Genomic DNA, 20,654 nt, shown 5'->3' with positions numbered 1-20,654 from the left:
TTTTATAAAGGATTTGAGATAATTTACAGAAAATATGTATTCTGTTTAATCGAACCATAAAGAAAAAATAAAATAAAGCTAGCAGGAATGGGAAAACAGAAATTCATTGGAGAGGCTGTGCCTCAGGTTCTGTCTGACTGGTTGGCCTAAAGATTTATGTGACCTTCTTAACCAGTCAAGAAGAACGGGAACAAATGCCCATCAGAATCAGCTCAGTCGCTCAGTCGTGTCCGACTCTCTGCGACCCCATGAACTGCAGCACACCAGGCCTCCCTGTCCATCACAAACTCTTGGAGTTTACCCAAACTCATGTCCACTGAGTCAGTGATGCCATCCAACCATCTCATCCTCTGTTGTCCCCTTCTCCTCCCGCCTTCAATCTTTCCCAGCATCAGGGTCTTTTCCAATGAGTCAAATGAATCAGACAAATGCCCATGCCTGACCTAATTAGCATGAGAAGAAAGCAAAGTAGTTCTTAGGAGAACTACTTAGGAGAATCAAAGCCTTTTCTGAGCACTGGAAGAAATAACACAGTATAAGTATACTGACATACAAGTGGTTAAAACTAGAGAAAAAAAGACGGCTTCATTTTCTATCACACAACGCCCACCATTTTTCTCTTCCCAACAGCATGAAAATAACTGGTATGTGTAAAGAAGTTTACCCTACCCACTTTGTTCCTTGAGGGCCATTGATAATTCTTTGTCCACTTGGTTTTCCATTACTACCAGCAAGTACTCTCCCTTCTCCATTTGGTCTTCCATTATAACCTACAAGTTCCCAAACAAACAAAAAATACAGAACCTGGTAAATTCAACACTCCTGGAAAGTTGGCTTCATACCACCCTATAAGTAGTAACATATCATTTCAAACCGAAACACTAAACAGAATTTTGAACCAATAGCTCAAATATATCAGCTAAAGATTGACTGAAACTGTGACTTCTACATGACAAATAAGAATGTCTGTGAAGAGCATGGTACAGTCACAGTTTTCTACAATATTGGGGGAATGAGAGGGTTTGGCCTAAGTAAAATTTCCAGGTAAAGTTTAAGACCATAGTAGTTGTAGCTTTATTTTAGCCAGCTGGAAGGTGGAGGGAGGGAGAGTTGGAAGGACAGGGAAAATTCTCTCTGACGTCTATGAGATACTGTGCTGCTCCCCTCCGCAGATTATACTAAATGCAACCACCGTCTCTAGCTGACTCGGGTCTAGATCATCCATCGCCAAGTATAAACACACAGTCCTGACTCAAAGCTCGCTGACTTCAGTGGGGCCACAGAAGGATTTTCTCATAGAGGAGGTAGCAGGCCCTTTAGTTGCTATCTGGCTGTTCCTTGCACCTGCCCTGTCTCTTCACCTCCTGCCCTTTCTGATCACCTGCAGCTTGGTTAAGGCCTCTGCTGGAAACATCTGCTCTAGCTTGGCCCACCAGATAAAGTACCTGGGCTTCCCCACAGCTATTTGCAGGTCAGAGACATTTCTCTCGCTCAAACAGTTAATGAAAATTAAGAATTTATTGACTTTTTTACTATATACAAGGGAATGTGACTTTTACATCTATTATTGGGGTGTTAGGTTTGCATAAAACAGTCCATTTTAATGGAAAACTGACCTCCTTGTGGGGGCACTGTTCTAGGGCTTTACATTGAGCTAAATTAACAGTATATTGCATGGATTAACAACAACTAATACAATTAATCAAGAATGTTCTATTATGCCCCAAATCCATGCAAGGGGAGCGCAAGGCACCACTTAACCAAATGCAGATTTCAGGTAAATACCTTAGCTCCTGCCCTGGGTCCACATAGACTCCAGCTCACAGCTGTCTACATTCTGTCCAAAACCTAAGTCACACATCAGCATGTTACTCCTCTGTGCGACCATCGTTTTTCACAGTCTTTTCTGGAGGTTTTAAACAAGGTTCACTGATTGCAACATCTTAGCAATCCTCACCCAAGACATTTGAGTTTGTCCCCAGATATTTTTAGCTGAGAGGTTTATATGCAGAATAACCAGAACAAGTTCCAGCCTCCACAGGAACTAATCCTTCCTGTGGATTCCCTAATACCCCCTGGGACAAGAACAACCTAAAACATAGGAACCTGAGTATGGCATCATGGCTGTGACACACATTCACAGATTTAGATCTTAAGGAACTCAAAGAAGCGCGATGGGACAGCAATGGCAACCCACTGCAGGATTCTTGCCTGGAGAATCCCATGGACAGAGGACCCTGGCGGGCTACCGTTCACCAGGCAGGAAAGAGTCGGCCACGACTGAGCAGGCACACACACACCTACCAGAGGGTTGTGGAGTCGGTGTTGGGATTGGAACAGCCGATCAGCCACCTCCTAGCTGTCTGACCTCCAGCAAGCCACTCAGACCCCTAAACCCCGGCTTCCTCATCTGAAGACCCGGGAAGTGATGCAAATCCAGGAGATGGTTACCAGGATAAGATCGTGTTTACACCTCAAAGCTCCTAACCCAGTGCTTAGACTGAGCAGATGCTCAGTAAGATAAAAGGCTCTAGGAATTGCTACGAACCCTGCTGAGAACTGTCAAGACAACTTCAGGTAAAAACAACTCACCTGGTCTCGAAGGGGGTCTCACCGGCGCGCGCGAGAACGGGTTCCGGAACCTGGAGTTCATCATCCGCTGGCGCAAGGAGAGCATCGGGGTGGTGGGGGCGGACGGGGCGGGCGCGCGCGTGGTGAACCGCGGCGGCGCGGGGGTGCCCACCGTGGGGCTCGGGGTGGCGGCGGGGCTGCGAGCGGGCTGTCTGGGCGGGAGGTGCGAGGCTCTCGGGGAGCTGCCCGCAGGTGGAGAAAGAGGCCGCTTCACCGGGGTGGCGTTCTCGTCGTGCGGGGAGCCCACTCTGGGGGGCGCCAGCACAATGACTGGCTCCGTCTCCCCCTTAGCGAGGGTCCGGTCCACGTGTTTGCCGCCCCTGGGGCTGAAGGAGGAGGGCCACTTAGGAGCAGAGGAAGACTGCGGGTCCTTGTCCTTTCCTCCCTTAAAGAACATCACGTCTTCATTCTCCTCCTCGGCTGACACTGACTGCTGCGATTTGGACGGCAGGGGCTCCCTTTTGGCTGGCGAGGCCTGGGACGCCCCATCCTTCCTGCCCGCCCACTGGGGGCCTACTCTGCCCGGGACCCTGGTGCGGGCGTGGGGGTGCAGGCTGCCGGGCCTGCCCGCGGGCCTGCGCAGGTGACCATCGCCCGCGCTTCCTGCCTGAGTGTCCACCTGGCGGTGCTTGGGAAGCGATGGGGTGGCGTCCTTGGCACCGGCCGAGTACGCGGGTGCTCGGACGCCCCCGGTCCCCGCTTCTGCGCTGTCGTCGTCCAGATTCCGGGGAGACGCCGCGCGGGAGGACTGTCCGCCTCTGGACGAGTAAGAGTCTGAGAAGGAGGCGCTTTCCTGCGACGTGGGGTGCGGACGGCCAGCCTCGGAGGGGAACGCAGGCTGGGGTCTGGAAGGCGGACGCCCCACTTCCTTGCTCCTTGGGCCGTGGGGTTGTGGCTGGGACGCCGGGACGGCCAAGGAGGGTGACTTTTCCAGAGCAGCGGACCCGGCACCCATCCTTTGGGGCCCCGTGGGCTCCTGGTGGTGTGGGGACCGTGGCGCAGGTGGCCGGCCACCCAGCTGCGTTTTGGGAGACCCGCCCTCCGCACCAGCGTCTGTGCTCTGCTGCGTATCCTGAGCCTTAGAGGACGGAGGTTTGGCCTGAGGGGGCACCCCAGCCCAAGTGCCCGTGGATTGGGGGTTCTCTGGGAGGGGCTCCTTCCGCTGCAGGCTCGCCCCTCTCTGGGGGCCTCTTCTCAGATGGTCCGCGCCCCGGGAGGCAGGCTGCCTGGAGGAGGAAGACACGTGATGGTTCACCACGGTGGCAGGAAGTGGCTTTTCGTCTTCAGCCTCCTCTTCGCTGTCTTCTTGGCCTCCGGGGCCGCGCCGATGGTCAGAAGCTGGGTGAGAATCCACCCTCGGGTGAACCCGGGGGGATGCGGTGGACGGAGGGGAGCTGGAGGGGTGCAACCGGGGTCCCCGGCCATTGCCAAACCTGTGTGGATATCTGCCGTGGGCAGCGAAGGGTCTGTTTCTGAGCGAACTGAAGTGTCCAGAGACCGGCGGGCCTGCGGGTAACCGGGACCTAAATGTTGGGGCCGTGGCTGCAGCCGGCCTCCCTCGCTCTTCCGTATCACTCTCACCATCGCCATCGGAGCCGCCTGCTCCCTCAGAGGCCTGTGTCCTCGAGGACGGCCGGGTGGACCCTGACGGCGCGTTGGACCTGGCGGCCGGCGCATCCTGACCATCCTTCCAGCCGCGGGAGAGCGGAGACCCGGGCTGTGGTTCGGTGATCAGGAGCCGAGATGACCCCCCAGGAGATGGAGAAAGTCTCGAGGGTGGGGCTGAGGCCCTGGAACCTTCCTCCCTATCCTCTGAGTGGGGTGCCCTCCGGGCAGGCAGGGCTGGTCTTGTGCCATGGTGCGCCGCGCTTCGGTCGCGCAGGGCACTCCAGGCCGGGTGGCGGCCGGAAGACAGGGCCGGCCGAGCGTGCGCCGCGCTCTTGCCAGGCAGGTGTTCCGACAGGGCATCCTTGGGGGGCGGAGAGCGAGCGGTGGTTTCCTCCTCCTCTAGACCCACTGAGTCATTGTCAGTAGAGCTGGAAGGCCGGCTGGTGGAGGGTCCCCCAGAAAGGCGGTGAGTGCTGCTCTCAGGGGGTGGACGGGAGGCAGAAAAAGATGCAGATGCGGAGGGGGGCGCCCCCGGACGAGGGTGGGAGGTGGGTGAGGAGCCGCGCTGGTCCACGCCTTCCTTTCGCGGCAGCATGGGAGTGCGGGCTCTCACTGGAGTCCTCCCAGCGGCAAGGAACGGGTGGACAGGTCTACTTGGTGGCCTCTGCTGGGACTTCTGGCCTTGGGTCTCTGGGGGCGAGGTTGGTGGGTCCCCGCGGGAATCCGGCTCCTCTTCGTCAGTGATTTCTGTGGACTGAAGACCCAAACCTCCATTCTTCCTAGGGGGAAGCTGGGCTTTTCTGAGCAGTCCACCGTTAGCTAATATTTTGTTCTTTAAGTCGAGAATCGGGCTCTTGACATTTCTCCCTTGGGGAGAAACAGGCAAGTGAGTATGTTTTGAGGGAGCTGGCGCTTTAGGAGATGAGGAAGGCTCAGGCTTTTCAGGTTTGTGCTGATCTTCCCTGTCTGTTTTCTGTTGAACTTCAGACTCACTGGTAGGGGCTGTAACAGATTTTAAAGAATTTGCTGTCAAAGAAGCAATCTGAAAGATGTGTGATGAAAAATTATTAAGATGGCAGTATGGAGGTGCCGAACACTAGTAATAAAACTGATAACTTCTCCTCCTTTAGACACTAAACACTTGTTTTCTCAACTATAGCAATCTCCTTTAAAGTTCTAGTTTGCTTTAAGCAATATAGTCCTTTTATTGCCATGCCCTTTTCCAGGGGATCTTCCCAACCTAGGGATCAAACCCAGGTCTCCCACATTGCAGGAAGATTCTTTACAGTCTGAGCCACGAGGGAAGCCTCAATAACTTTTAAAGTTCTATTTTGCTTTAAGCAATATAGTCCTAGAGAATATGTGTGCTGAGTTTCTATAAATTGAATTGGGCTATGCCACAGCTTATTTGAAGGAATTCTGAAATGAGTGCATTGAACCAATCCATTGAGTTCATAAGTACAAAATCTTATATCAGATCAGATCAGTCGCTCAGTCATGTCTGACTCTTTGTGACCCCATGAATCGCAGCACGCCAGGCCTCCCTGTCCATCACCAACTCCCAGAGTTCACTCAAACTCATGTCCGTCGAGTCAGTGATGCCATCCAGCCATCTCATCCTCTGTCGTCCCCTTCTCCTCCTGCCCCCAATCCCTCCCAGCATCAGAGTCTTTTCCAATGAGTCAACTCTTAATATAACTTTCAAGATATTACAAATGCATTATAGCTGTTCCTTACAATGTAGGCAAGAAATACACATAAGCCTGGCACAGAATGTTCAATGATCTGTACTTAAAATTATATGCAGATGTGTTGTGTGTGATTTGCAAATGACTGGGGTGAGTTACACATTTGTCATTTTTGAGGCATTACAAAGACTTCCCTATTCCTCATAACATGTCCTTACTTGCTTTTTTTGACTTAAAATCCCTTTAATGATGGATACATTTGTAATCCCACAATAAAGCTTAAAATAAAAAGACCCCTGGGATAGGCAAAACATTATATTATGTGAACCCTACAATTTACTCTTTTTGGAGACCAGGGTTGAATGCAGGAAAAGGATGCTGTCAGGGGAGAAAGATTTATATAGATAGTGCTGGGGAATCCAGAGAGAGCAAACTTCATTTATTTCAGCTGTTTGAAGATAGAATTGCAGTAGACTATGGATCCTCACAGCATATAATGAAGGAGAGAGCTACCAACATCTGTTGCAAACTCAGAGAAGCAGGAAGGAAAATACAGCCCACTCCAGTTTTGGACTTGATTGACCTGCTGGGTTTTGATACTGAGCAGATAAACAAGGTAACTGAAATTCTTCTGGGTACTGCTGCACTCCAAAACCATGGAATACAAACTATAAAAATTTTATGTGCTATTTATTCACTGAAATGGGACCAACTAAAAATGTCCCATTATGCCTGTAAAATGTTCTTTCCCTGTCATCATAAACCCCAAATTACACAATGATATAAGATTAATCACGGATGTATCCATTAATCACATAATATGTAATTAACATCATAATAACAATTAATGTCATTAGCAATCAATATCATTTTAGGGTTTGGGGAGACCAATTTCGGAAGGGACCACAAAAATATTTTAGACATCAGAATAGCACTTTAACCCCGCAATTCATCAACAGAGCAGTTCTAAACCCGTGAGAATGATTCAAAATAACACACCACAATTAGGAGTAATGAAGAGAGAGAGAAAGAGAGCCACAAACACACCATGCTTACTTGGTGGCAGAGCAACAATGAAGGCTTTGGAATGAGGCCCCATTCCTCTCCTGTTGGCGGCCCGGATTTTGAAAAGATAGCGTTCCCCAGGCTGCAGACCTTCTACCCGGGCAGACGTCGTCTCTCCAGGGTAGGTGAGGGACTTCGCTCCAAATGGTTTGAGAGCCGGGGCGTATGAAAGAATGTACTCTGAAATGATTTGGCAGACGGTTGGAAGGAGGAAACTGAAAACAGTCCTGTGTCCAGCAGACAGACTGTACGGGCAGGATGAATTAGAATGCGCATTACTAAAATTAATACTCTAGCTATGCATGCCAAGTCAGCAGCTGGAGCATAAAGACACAGTAAGAGGTGAACCGGTGACTCAATCAGGCCACCAGTCAATCAGCTGGCAATTTTCCATTTACTGCAAACTCAGCATATGGACCCCAGGAGGCCAGTCTTCACACAACGTACCAAAAATATTTACACTGTGTTTGGGTTTTTTCCTCATTGCGTTTATTTACTAATTTACCATGACAGAATATAGCCAGAATAGAAGAAATCAGAGCAGGGAAAAAGAAAGACAATTTCTAGGAACTGATTCTGAACAGCTGCTGACACCTCTAAGAGTTCCGTTTTATGAATCAGGGCTGTTTGTATTTGTACATTAAGCCAGATAAATTCCATATTTGAAATATAATTTCACTTTTATAATAATTAGGGAAGTTCTTAATATATTCGGAAAAGGATTTTTCAGTTTTTAAAACTGTAAGGACAAGTTGCTGAGTCATACATAGACTTATGTGATGTTTAATGTTTGCCTATATCTGCAAACATATTATGCCTTGGGCTTTGAAAATCATAGCAAATTCAGTCCAAGGAATTAATATATCTCTGTGGTTATATGGAAATAGTGCAACATAAGGAAGTCATGTTTTGAAACCATCCATGCCAAGGCTTCAGTCCCATGGTTGGATGGCATCACTGACTCAAAGGACATGAGTTTGAGCAAACTCAGGGAGACAGTGAAGGACTGGGAAGCCTGGCCTGCTGCAGTCCATGGGGTCGCAAAGAGTCGGACACGACTTAGTGACTGAATAACAACAAGGTTTTGAAGCATAATTTTCATCCTCAACTAAAAACTGTCATGAATATTTTCCTGCCAATAACAAGATTTATAACTTACTGAGTTAATATGAGTAGGAGCTAACCAAGGGGCGGGGGTGGAGGGGGGTGGGGTGAATTACACAATAACCATGCAACCAGCATACTTCTTAGGGAAGCATGGATGAGCTTTCCTTTTTTCCCTAAGCTCTAATCTTTCAAAAGTACATTAGTTAAAAAACTTTCATCCAAAAATCCTTTTCACCATTTGTCTGAAAAAATAAACCAGCATTCTTTTCTTGTCGAAAATGAACAAACTAGTCATTTGTGGTGGTCAAAAGTAAGAATTTTAAAAACCCACTGTCTATAAAATTTTGTAATTTAGATTGTTTTTATGGATTCAATTCATCTGGAAAAAATTTGACCATGTCAAAGTATATTCTTTTATTATATTTTCTTTTTCTCAGATGTAAAATATGCCCCAGGATAATTGTGAATTTACAATTCCACCACTACACCTTTAGGTTAGTGAGGTACATGAGTTCTTTTGGACATAAAACCTCAGTAGCTATTATTACTTCTGGCAATATTTAATTGACTACTAGGGAGTTTCTTTTGCCAAAGAGCTAAAATGTAAAGTAAGATGTGAGAATGGGTGAATAAAGTAAATAGCATGGTAATAAGGTCACCGAGGAACAATAATTGACTTTTTTTAATAACTAAAAATGGCAGTCAGCTAAAAAAATGTTTTTATTCAGGTTTCAGAAGTCTTTTCAGCATCATGATAATAATACAGAAGCCAATGTTCAAATTGTCATAAAAAGAATGATTAAAAGGGGCCAACTATTTCTTCATTTGTTTCTGATTTATTCCAAAAAAAATAAATAAATGAGCAAGAATAGTGCAGTATATTCTTTAAAAACCTAGAAAGAAAGCATTGAATTTTAGAAAATACTTTCTTCTATCTTCTGTAATTTTTACTGTCTCATGAAAAGATATCCTTATAGATTACCAAAGATAACTTAAGGTTGAATACAAAAGAGAACCATCCATTTTCTTTAATTAAGAAATTCTCAAAGGAGATCAGTGATAATTTGCTGAATTTCTTTCAGCTTACACAAACTTTGCATATTCAAGTTTTCTTCCAAAATCAAGCGACAATAAAAAAAGTACCCTTAGAGTACATTTGCATAGTCGAAACCTAACCCTCAATTGTCGTTTAATTGCTAAGTCGTGTCTGACTCTTTGCGACCCCATGGACTGTAACCTGCCAGGCTCCTCTGTCCATGGGATTTCCCAGGCAAGAATACTAGAGTGGGGTGCCATTTCCTTCTTCAGAGGAGCTTCCTGACCCCGGGACTGAACCCGTGTCTGCTGCATTGGCAGGCAGGTTCTTTACTGCTGAGCCACCTGGGAAGCCTAACCCTTAATACCGCTCTTTTAAATGTCTCCAAGTAGATTTCCAAAAGGTTTCTGAATGTTTTTACATTAAAAAGAAATTATTTGTGCTTTTATTTAATGTTCTCAACAGACTATTTTAAAATTTATCTAGTTGTGACTATTTTATTCTATTTTCATTTTTTTAAATCTACAGTATTTTTTTTTCCTGTTTTAAGGTCATTTTTCTTCAAATCCCACCTCCCCAAAATTCAATTGTTCAAAATGTTGACAAATAGGGGGAAAAAATCTATATAATATTTTAATTTTCAAGGAGAAAGGAGCAACTGAGGAGGAGATGGTTGGATGTTATCACAGACTCAATGGAAATGAATTTGAGCAAACTCCAGGAGATGGTGAGGGACGGGGAAGCCTGGCATGCTGCAGTCCATGGGGCTGCAAAGAGTCGGACACGACTGAGCGACTGAACAATAACAACAAATATTTGTAGCGCATTCAAGACATTTATGATCCCATGGGGTTCCTGCTCAGCCTGACCTGCCATGATCTTAACTGGCACAGTGAAAAGATCCATAGGATGAAAAACAAGGGGTCACTTTGGTTAAAGGTTATGATGTCACATCCATACAATTAACAACAGCCCTCTTGATAGTAGCATCAAAATCCCTGCAAACGGGGTGATGGAAAGTCATCTGCATGATGACCCTGATCTGACTGACAGTGAAAACCCTGCTGAAATATCCTTGTCCACTGGGTTGGCATTCCAAATCCGTCTGTTAACTTCCCTGTTGCTTTTGCAGTTGCCAAGCCTGCGATTAGAACCCGTGTTTATCAGGGTCAACGCACACAGTTCTCTTTGGGTATTTCACTCCCACGTACGTGTGCCTTATACTCTCAGTCATGAGGTTCCTACCTTTCACTTTCCCCTCGGTCTCAGGCAGAGCATCCCAAGCTACAGTGACGGCTGTAGGCTTGCCATTGACTGGCCAGACATTTAAATTTTCAGGAGCTGAGGTAGGAGCTACAAAAGGACAAGAATCCAAGGTTTAAAAAGGCCCTTATGGCTGTTCTAAAAATGACATATGGTCCCTGCATACATATATTTCATTGCAGAGCTACTGTGTTAATTTTTATTATACATGAGAGAAAATTCTCCACTTTAGCGGTTTATGTCAGCCTTACCAACTCATAGAGCAAGGAGGTTAGACACACATGGGGAAATGTTTTTAGGAATTCAGAATTTCTCTCATTGGTGAATATTGAAATATACAAAGAAGAATACAATCCAGTTCCAACTTCCTCTGGATAAAATTTTGGGTTTTTTTAATAGACGTAATTTAAAAGAAAATAATTGTAACCTTGAATATAGAACAAATTTCTCCCCCAGAATCAAGCACAACTTGAGTCTTAAGAAAGGAGAGTCTCTCCAATACTCTGGAGCCATGCGTTTGTTACTCAGGGGCGTTCACACAGACAGCAGGGATTTATGAAGGCTCCGCGTGGTTTTAATGCACTCCACATGTCAGAAAAACATGCTCAGGAAAATAGCCAGTAAAGGCTAAAGCATGGACCCAAGGAAGCTTCTCACGAGATTTAGGGGTAATGCTACTTTGCAAAATGCCTCTCCTGGCCATTATCACTATGGCTCCCTGAAGTGTCTTTAAATCTCCTTTTAGGGGTAATTCCCAAGTTGCAAGTGCAAAGGCCATGCTGAATACAGACCAGACTCCGGTGTTCTCTGGAAGACAGATGTGCTCCACCTGCCGTCTCGTTCGCCCTGGGAAATGCGCACTGCAAATTCATACATGGTGTCTGGACTCAGGTTCTCGACCAGCACGCGTCTGTTGGAGACCTGCTTGTAATCCCATCTCGCCGACTCCCCCTTCTCTCGGTAGCGCACGGTGTACTGTCTGTAAGAAAACACAAAGCAGCGACACACCCAGCTGACCGGTTCTCTGCAGGGGGACACTGGCGTCCTTGATGTTCTCCCTTCCCCGTAAGTGATGACTTCTGGAGGTAAGTGGTGAAATCAAGAAGATAAAGTTCTAAACTTGTGATTTTGTTATTAGTTCAAAGAATCTACTTATGTTCCAGGGAGGTGTGTCTAAAGTAGCCCAGGAAAGACAGAGCTTAGTGTCTTTTCAAGACCCAAACATTTTATTGCTCAAAATGTCAAGCAGAAATTAAAAGGGAGGGATAAGGGGGGGACACTTCTTATGAGGCAAGTGCCTTATTAGGGGTGTGTGTGGGGGGTGTGTGTACGTGGTATATGTGTGTGTTGGTGTGTATGTGTGTGTGTACATGTGCGTGGTATGTGGGAGTGAGGTGTGGGGGTGTGTACGAGTGTGTGTGTGTGTGTGTGTGATATATGTGTATATGGTGTGTGTGTACACGATGTGTGTCTCTGTGTGGTGTGTGTGTGTGTACGTGGTGTGTGTGTATGTAGTGTGTGTATATGTATTGTCTGTGCATGTGTATCTGGTGTGTGTCTGTGTGTGTGTGCGTATGTGGCAGGGGCATGTATGTGGTGTCTGTGTGTATATATGGTGTGTGTGTGTGTATGTGGTGTGTGTCTCTGTGTGGTGTATGTGTGTGTGGTGTGTGTGTACATGGTGTGTGTGTGTATACATGGTGTCTGTGTGTATATGTGGTGTGTGTGTATGTGTTGCCTGTGTATGTGTTATGTGGTGTGTGTGTGTGTGTGTGTGTGTGTGTGTGTGTGTGGCAGGGGTGTGTATGTGCTCTGTGGAATGGGAAATATTAAGAACCAGATCCAGCCCAAAGCACCTTGGCTCTCCAGCAAACAAAGACAAGAAGACTCACTAAGCACTAAACACAAAGCAGGTGTGTTTTCTGTGAGTTCTGTAAGGAAAGGCAGCCTGTAGTTCTGAGTAGACTTATTACTATGAGATGGAACAAAAACATACAACAAACAGCAGGAGAGAGAGGCTTATCAGAGGAACTCTGCTGTGTGCTTATCAGGCAGAGGAGTACCATAGACCCAACACAGTCATATTTGACAGGCCCAGGCAGAAGACACCCTCAACACTCGACGTTACAAGTTACAAACACCATTTATTGTTGTTCAGTTGCTCAGTCATGTCCGACACTTTGCAACCCCGTGGACTACAGAGCACCAGGCTTCCCTGTCCTTCACTGTCTCCTGGAGTTTGCTCAAATTCATGTCCACTGAGTCGCTTTTCTCAGACATTTTCTTTGTGGCCACCTTACGGTAGACGGCGTTTGATGCCTTAACAGTGTGCTACTCATTATGGTATTTCATTAGTTATGATAAGACTGTCGTGCCCAACTCTTTGCAACCCCATGGACTATACAGTCCATGGAATTCTCCAGGCCAGAATACTGGAGTGGGTAGCCTTTCCCTCTGGGGGAATCTTCCCGATCCAGGGACTGAACCCAGGTCTCCCGCATTGCAGGCAGATTCTTTACCAGTTGAGCTACCAGGGAAGCCCTCAGTTGCAGACACAGCTCACCAATTAGCAGTAAGAGTTCTACTAAGAAAACTCAAGTCTTCTTTTGTTTTCATCAGGATGTCTGTGTTGATCAGGAACACTTCCTGCTGGGGGAGGCCCTATGGCTTGGGAGAGAACCACTTATGCATCTTCTGAGGTCTCTGACAAGAAGCAGATGTCTTTTTTTACTAGCAGACAGTGACAGAAGCTCTAGCTAGAACAAATAATATTATATATATATATAATGTAGAATTACATCTATATACCATATATATATATATATATATACACACACACTCAGCATTATATTCCATTCATTTTCTAAAGTATATTCACTTTTCCTGGTTGCAAATAGATTAAAAAAATAATATATAATAATATATAATGACTAGACCACCAAGTCTTTGGCTTTCTCTTGGCTGTGTGCTTTCTCTTGGCTGTGTGTTAGTCATTTAATGCACATTTTTATGACTACTGGTCTACCACTAACTAGAAATGGCATTCACCAGTGGCCACTTTGCTGACAAAGGTCTGTATAGTCAAAGCTATGGTTTTTCTGGTAGTCCTGTAGGGATGTAAGAGTTGGGCCATAAAGAAGGCTGAGTGCTGAAGAACTGATGCTTTTGAACAATGGTGCTGGAGAAGACTTCTGAGAGTCCCTTGGACAGCAAGGAGATGAAAACAGTCAATCCTAATGGAAATCAACCCTGAATATTCATTTAAAGGACTGATGCTGAAGCTGAAGCTCCAATACTTTGGCCACCTGATGAGAAGAGTCAACTCATTAGAAAAGACCCTGATGCTGGGAAGGACTGAAGGCAGGAGGAGAAGGGGTCGACAGAGGAAGAGATGGTTGGATAGCATCACTGACTCAATGGACATGAGTGTGAACAAGCTCCAGGAGATGGTGATAGACAGGGAAGCCTGGTGTGCTGCAGTCAGTGGGGTCACAAAGAGTTGGACATGACTTAAGGACCAAACAATAACAGTGGCCTTTTTAACACAAAAATTATTTTAACCTCATGACTGGTTTTTCCTCCATTACTATTGCAAATGACCATAAAAACCAGAAGAGCATAAAATCATGGGTTAAGACAAAATAAAGCACATTTTGTTGCATATGCATAGATGAGCTGGATGGGAAGCCATGCAGCGTTTGAAGACTATTTCAAGAGGAGTCACTCTGCACAAGACATTAGACATATGCACACCAGTCTACACAAGACCCTTCCTGCGGCCACTATCTCCAAATACCAGGAAGACGATAAGGCTCTTCTTCCTAAGATGGACCCATGTCCTCTGTGCCTGAACAGAACATTCAAGAGACAAGGCAAAACTTGGGGCAAAGAATGAAGCAGAATCTAGGAAAATCCCAGACACAAGATCAGACTATGAACAGATGAGATGTGAGGGCCCACTGTGTGTCTTACCCACATCTAATCTGTGGGAGTGTGTACCACCCACAGAATCACCTAGATTGTCCTAGAACAGTCTACCTGTCAGCTACAAAAGAGGTCGGTCTTCACGTATGTCTGAAAATACAATCGTTCAAATAAATATGTGTCTCTTCAGGGCCAGAAAAACCATGTCTCTCATACAGAAAATAAAGACAAAGAAAGAAGGAAAAGTACCTTGATGCAACAACTTTCTTCTGTTTTTCCAAAACAGGATCCACCCAGGCTACCAGCACAGACTGGGACGACATAACCCGGACATTGATGTCTTCAGGTACGTCCAGTTCATCCTCTTCTGCAACGACAATGGGGTGTGTGGAAAGGCTGTCCCTACAATAGGCTCTGCCCTGAATCCCGCTGGCCCCCAGAGCCTAGATTTTAAATTGTTTATGCTTGATTTAGATAAAATAAAATGAATAGGAAGTCAAGCAATTATTTGATTGGTCAACACAGAAAACCAAAAATCTCCATTCTTTCTCTTCTTAAACACATTCTAAGCTGCCTAACCCAATCCACATAAGGACAGTCGTGCAAAAGGAGATGCTTTGCCTTGGTCAGAGATAGTCCAAGTCACTCAGAGCTTTCTCAGTATACACTCTGAGTTTCTGGGAAATAATACTGTTTTTACAGGAAGCAAAAGTTTGGGGAAGAAAAGTTCAATTCAGAGCATTTCCTAGGTGATTATGGCATGAAATAAGAATTCTAGCTCAACAATTGCACAAATCACATTGAGTTTGGTGTCCTCGCAATTTAGAATATATGATTCCAAAGCAGATTAAATGTTATATTCAGATAGAAAAGAGAATTCAGTTTGACAGTTTCCAGTGGACTACAGTAAAGTCATAAAGTTTATGTGGGGTCTGTAACACTGAGACTCACAAGATGTCTTCAGTTTTGCTTTTCTTAGTCTCTTGGAGTTTTGCAGTTTTTTTCATATGTTTTATCTTTTCAACTTTCATAGATCATGTTTCCAAAGGTTGTGGCTTTTACTGCAAGTAGGGGAAGCTAACTACCTAGCCTTTAGGAAAGTGATACAGGGACTTCTTCTAGAGCAGCAATTAAAGAATTTTTTAAAAGTGAAACATCATATATATGTAACTTTTGTTATACAATGTACAATTACAGTAACTATCAATATAAGAGTATACCATAGAAATATATTATTTAAATAAATTGTGAATTCACAAATATCATTATGTCATAGGTTGCCTCTTTAAGGCACGTGATCCAGAAAAGGTATATGTAATTTGTTACTATATGACTGACATAAAAAACATCTATGAACAGATGTGGAAATAACCATCCCTAAGTAAGTGACCAATGATCAGGCTATCAGCAAGCCAGTTTTACATTTTCCCTCACTCTTCTCAATGCCATTTTTAGGCAGTTTTAGCTGAAATAAAGTGTGAGGGCATATCTTGTGTGCTGCCCCGTCCACACCTACCCTTCTCTGTCTCTTTGTTCCCAGTCTATCACCAAGGGCAATTTATGCGTGGATCAGACTGTGCCTGTAAATGGAATAAATGCTTGGGGCTATCATGACAAATCTGAAGCCATTCAAATATACACAGGGATAGATTGCATCACAGGAACACTCTAGCCTCTGAGTAGAAAAGAAACACTCGTGCCTCCCTATGTGACCAAGTCTGTCCCCGTTTCCGGTTATACCCAATAAAATCCATGTACGTCGTCACCCGGCCAGCATCATTGGAAAACAGCCAAGCCCTAGACCACGGCTTGACCAGATGCGTCCCTGGAGACGTACCTGAAATCTTCCGCTTCGTTAGGGCAGCCCTGTAGACTGGCTGACTCTGCCCCCGGGAGTTCATGGACTGCAGAGAGACCACGTACACCGACTCGGAGGCTGCGGACCAACAAGCAAGGGATGAGGTTCCGCCACTGGTTCTCTGGACAGCACACACCTGCTTGTCGATGTCTCCCTCCCCTTACCTCCTTCCCTTCTCATCTTATTGGCATTCTAACTTACTCAGGACAACTACAGATGAGACCAAGAACTGTAGGAACTAAACTCAAAAAGAACACAATTTATGTCGGGAAACGTGGAAGTGGTTTTTACGTACAACTCCTGAAAAAGTGGGTTTCTACGGCATCAGCGTCAAAGAAAGATGAACAATGTTTAAAAAAGGAAAAGAATAGTGTATTTTTCCACGTAATTCCCTTGGACTTAAATACTGGAGGTAAATATTTTTTTTACCTCCAGAGAGGTCCCTGTTTTTATTTGTCATCAAATAGAGAGGAGAGAGACAAAGAGTAGCAAGTACACCAGGCTCTCAGCCCAAGGGGGATGCTGTGCCCTTTGAACTAAAATCCTCAGAACGGCGTCTCTGAAGATGAGCTAAGAGCAAACAGAGGAGTCTAGACTCATCCTTTACTTCTAGATTGTTCTTTCCATTCACCCCCACTCCCACCTCCCAACTTGTGCATTGGGCCAACTAATATCCAATGTAAACTTGAAAACATTGTTTGGAAATAAACTACAAAAACTAAAACCTACAGTTCTCAAGTACTGTGGAATCACTGAGTCTGAGATCCAGGTAGCACTCTGGCTTTCTTCCAATTTGAACTTTCTTATTTTACAAATGAGGACATAAAACCACAAAAATGGGTTAACTTGCCCAAAGTCACACCCCTAAGAAGGACTCATCAGTTCAGTCGCTCAGTTGTGTCTGACTCTTTGTGACCCCATGAATCGCAGCACACCAGGCCTCCCTGTCCATCACCATCTCCCAGAGTTCACTCAAACTCATGTCCATCGAGTCAGTGATGCCATCCAGCCATCTCATCCTCTGCCGTCCCCTTCTCCTCCTGCCCCTAATCCCTCCCAGCATCAGAGTCTTTTCCAATGAGTCAGCTCTTCGCATGAGGTGGCCAAAGTACTGGAGTTTCAGCTTTAGCATTAGTTCTTCCAAAGAACACCCAGGACTGATCTCCTTTAGAATGGACTGGTTGGATCTCCTTGCAGTCCAAGGGACTCTCGAGTCTTCTTAAATGCCACAGTTCAAAAGCATCAATTCTTCGGTGCTCAGCTTTCTTCACAGTCCAACTCTCACATCCATACATGACCACTGGAAAAATCATAGCCTTGACTAGACGGACCTTTGTTGGCAAAGTAATGTCTCTGCTTTTCAATATGCTATCTAGGTTGGTCATAACTTTCCTTCCAAGAAGGACTCATAATCTTCCCTAAATCCAAAGTTGCTAATACCCAACTCCAGGTTCTATCATGCTTGTTTCCTATAGCAGCCTTGATCAGTTCAAGAATAAAAATGAGGCCACTTGACATACTACTAATACAGATAATTATATCATCAGGTAATATGTCAGCACATTCATAAGACAGCATGCATATGTGCTTAGTCAGTTGTGTCCAACTCTTTGTGACCCCATGGACTGCAGTGCACCAGGCTCCTCTGTCCATGGGATTCTCCAGGCAAGAATACTGGAGTGGGTTGCCATCCCCTCCTCCAGGGGATCTTCCTGACCCAGGGAACAAACTGGGGTCTCCTTCATTGCAGGCTGATTTGTTACCATCTGAGCCACCTGGGAAGCCCAATAACGTGTCACTAAAGTCCTGAAGAAAATGTATGATGCTGGTGGCCTGCCTGCAGGAATGGCAAACGCCCATGTGGCGGTGGCAGAACAAACCTGTTGTTTTTACAAGCAGTAAACATAAAAGGAGACCCATGTTCAAAAAAATTCACACAGAGAGCCCTGTTTATGTAAACTTCTATAGACTAATCACATTTCAAGCGAAGGAGTAACACGTGACAAGCTGCACGGTCTCTATGTATCTGTACATACATCAGTTCAGTTCAGTTCAGTTCAGTCACTCAGTCGTGTCCGACTCTTTGCGACCCCATGGAATGCAGCACACCCGGCCTCCCTGTCCATCACCAACTCCCAGAGTTTACTCAAACTCATGTCATTGAGTCATACATACATACATAGGGCAGATGAAATTCACACTGTGACCAGAGTACAGTATTAGGCTGAGGCTGTCACTTCTTATTCTGTCAGAAAATTCTGAAATGTTATGTTTTACAAAAAGGAAGAACCAAGCTTGTAACACTTGGATTCCCAGAACGTTAAATGTCTCAACATTGGAGTTCCTTCAGATCTGTTAATCTCTTGGCGCTACTGACAAGCACACCAAATGTCCACAAAGAAAATTTTTACTGTTCAATTTCACAATCCAGGAACATGTATAAAGAACTAACTGTGCAAAGCAGTGGCTCACCATTTATCAGGAACCACCAAGAAAAGACCAGTTTCCCACGACGGACTCTCCTGCATGTCTGCAGTATAATTCTCAAAGTTCTTGATTTGCTGAATGCCCAGATTCTTGACTTGCTGTGCTCTCCAGGTCAGTGTGGCCTGAGATGACCTCCAGGGAACAGGCTGCACTGCAGTAAACTATAACACCGGCCCATGTGCGCCGGGTCTAGTCTCTGGTCGGGTTAAGCATTTTATCTCAGTTCCTCACTTAGTCCCGACAAAGCCCCACCAATAAGCCACTCTCATCATCTCCTTTTCATGGATGAGGAGCCAGCTCAGTGGGGTGAGATGACCCCAAGGACATGGCCCAAATGCTAGGCAGGTCTCAGACAAGCCCTGGGCTCTTACTAACATAGGTGAGAAGGGGCAGAGAGCCCAGAGCCCACGGGACACTGACCCTGGGCTGAGAAAGCGCCTGAGAGCTGGGCATGCCTCAGTTCACCACTTTTTCATAGAAATATCATAGAGACCCAGTGGTATAAAAGCACACTTCTTCCTGCACTTCTTTATCATTGAATAGAGTAGAAATAAAATTTCCAAAATGAGCGCAGCATCACCATCCAAGGGACCCTTGGGACCCCAGGTCCCACCCCTGCTCATCAGAGCCACCGACTCCCCTCACTTCCTGACCTCAGTGTGATGTGGCAGAAACTGACTCCCAAAGGTCCATGGAAATGTCCTGAAGGACTCCAAAGCCTCGTTCCTCTTTACTGTCCGGCTCCCACCTCCTCTGGGCTGGCTACCTCCTCCCCCTCCGTATTCCCACCACCCCGCCGGGGGCTCCTCTAAGTACAAGATTCAACACTGGCGGCCCCTCCCGGAGAACAGAGAGCCGCCTGCCCCTGACACTTCTCTGTCCCCTGCGGCTGCTTTCACAACAGCGAGCTCTATGCACTCTGGGGACCGTCTGCCCCTGTAGGGGACTGTGGGGGGCCGTGCCAGGATGGTGCCTGACTTAGAAGATGCCCAAGGGGACATGTTTGATGAATGACTCCGAGGGCAGGGTTTCTGCTGATGGGACCACAGGCCCATTTTTCTCCAAGTTTCCTTAAGATCTGGCCATTCCCTGCAGTACCACGCTTTCCGTGGCATCTCCATTACCAGTGGAATTAAAATCCTACGCAGGATAAAGTAAGGAGACCAGCATCCTTGAACACAACAGGCCACTCCGACATCCCTGGGAATTCACGTCACCCCATCCTCCTGGCCAGGATGAGCTAGTGTCCAGTGACACCTCCTCCTAGGTAATCACGTAGATCTTCACGATGGCAAATGCAGCACTTTTTATTTGGTGAACATTCCAAAACTAGTGGGTGGAGTCCTGAGCTGTCCATTCAGGCTAGGATTGGGGCCTACCCCTGACCTCAGTGCCAACATTTGCTCAAGTTTAGGAAGCCAAAAAAAAAAATCCTTCTGCTATGCTCAAGTGAGCCAGGGCTTCACTACTAAGGAAACAAAAAGTTAACAGAACCAGTCAGATGAAAAACTCGTCGACACCAAAGGACACTTTAATGTGTGGTGTCTAGGAAAGAACTCCAGGCAGTGAGCAGTCCCCGCTTGCACAGCACTCGCCTGCCGTGTCAGATACGCAAAGGTGGGGACCCGGCTCTCCTGCTGATGCTCTGGATATAACTTGGCCCGACTCCCCGAAACCACCACGTAACCTGCACAGCACAACCACTCAGGGCTAGGGGTAGGCCCCGGAATGGCTGGATGAACGAATGAGGTGTCAAGCCTCTAGCTCTGGGTCTTGCTGCTAATACTGAAGCCAGCCTTCACAAAATATGCACCACTCAGATTTCTCCAGTCTCTCCTGCAATCCCTAGTGGTTTTATGTGGCTTTGGAGCAGACAGATAGGTAGTCTCTACTGGCTGGAAAAAGCCTAGCATCTATTTTGAGGCTTCGATGCCATGCCCGGCTCATGGCTGCCTGTGCCACCATGTGGAGACCTCATAAAGCCCAC

The 20,654-nt window shown here is 46.0% G+C and overlaps 1 protein-coding gene across 2 annotated transcripts in view; it reads right to left on the bottom strand.

Moving 5' to 3' along the window:
- The window catches only part of FNDC1 (fibronectin type III domain containing 1), a 111,325-nt gene that overhangs the window by 37,914 nt on the left and 52,757 nt on the right, over window positions 1-20,654 (bottom strand). Inside the window, exons 6-12 of one of the 2 annotated variants that reach the window (XM_027551960.1) lie at window positions 16,160-16,258; window positions 14,572-14,689; window positions 11,190-11,377; window positions 10,381-10,488; window positions 6,984-7,172; window positions 2,593-5,241; window positions 670-770 (exon numbers count right to left, since the gene is read on the bottom strand). In XM_027551960.1, the coding sequence (XP_027407761.1) occupies window positions 670-770; window positions 2,593-5,241; window positions 6,984-7,172; window positions 10,381-10,488; window positions 11,190-11,377; window positions 14,572-14,689; window positions 16,160-16,258 (3,452 nt within the window). Of the gene's footprint in view, window positions 1-669; window positions 771-2,592; window positions 5,242-6,974; window positions 7,173-10,380; window positions 10,489-11,189; window positions 11,378-14,571; window positions 14,690-16,159; window positions 16,259-20,654 lie in introns of both variants that reach the window. The other variant, XM_027551961.1, reaches the window with a different exon arrangement.

The sequence above is a fragment of the Bos indicus x Bos taurus genome, chromosome 9 (assembly GCF_003369695.1).
Source record: "Bos indicus x Bos taurus breed Angus x Brahman F1 hybrid chromosome 9, Bos_hybrid_MaternalHap_v2.0, whole genome shotgun sequence".
Lineage (NCBI taxonomy): Eukaryota > Metazoa > Chordata > Mammalia > Artiodactyla > Bovidae > Bos > Bos indicus x Bos taurus.
This window is presented reverse-complemented; position numbering and strand designations above follow the sequence as displayed.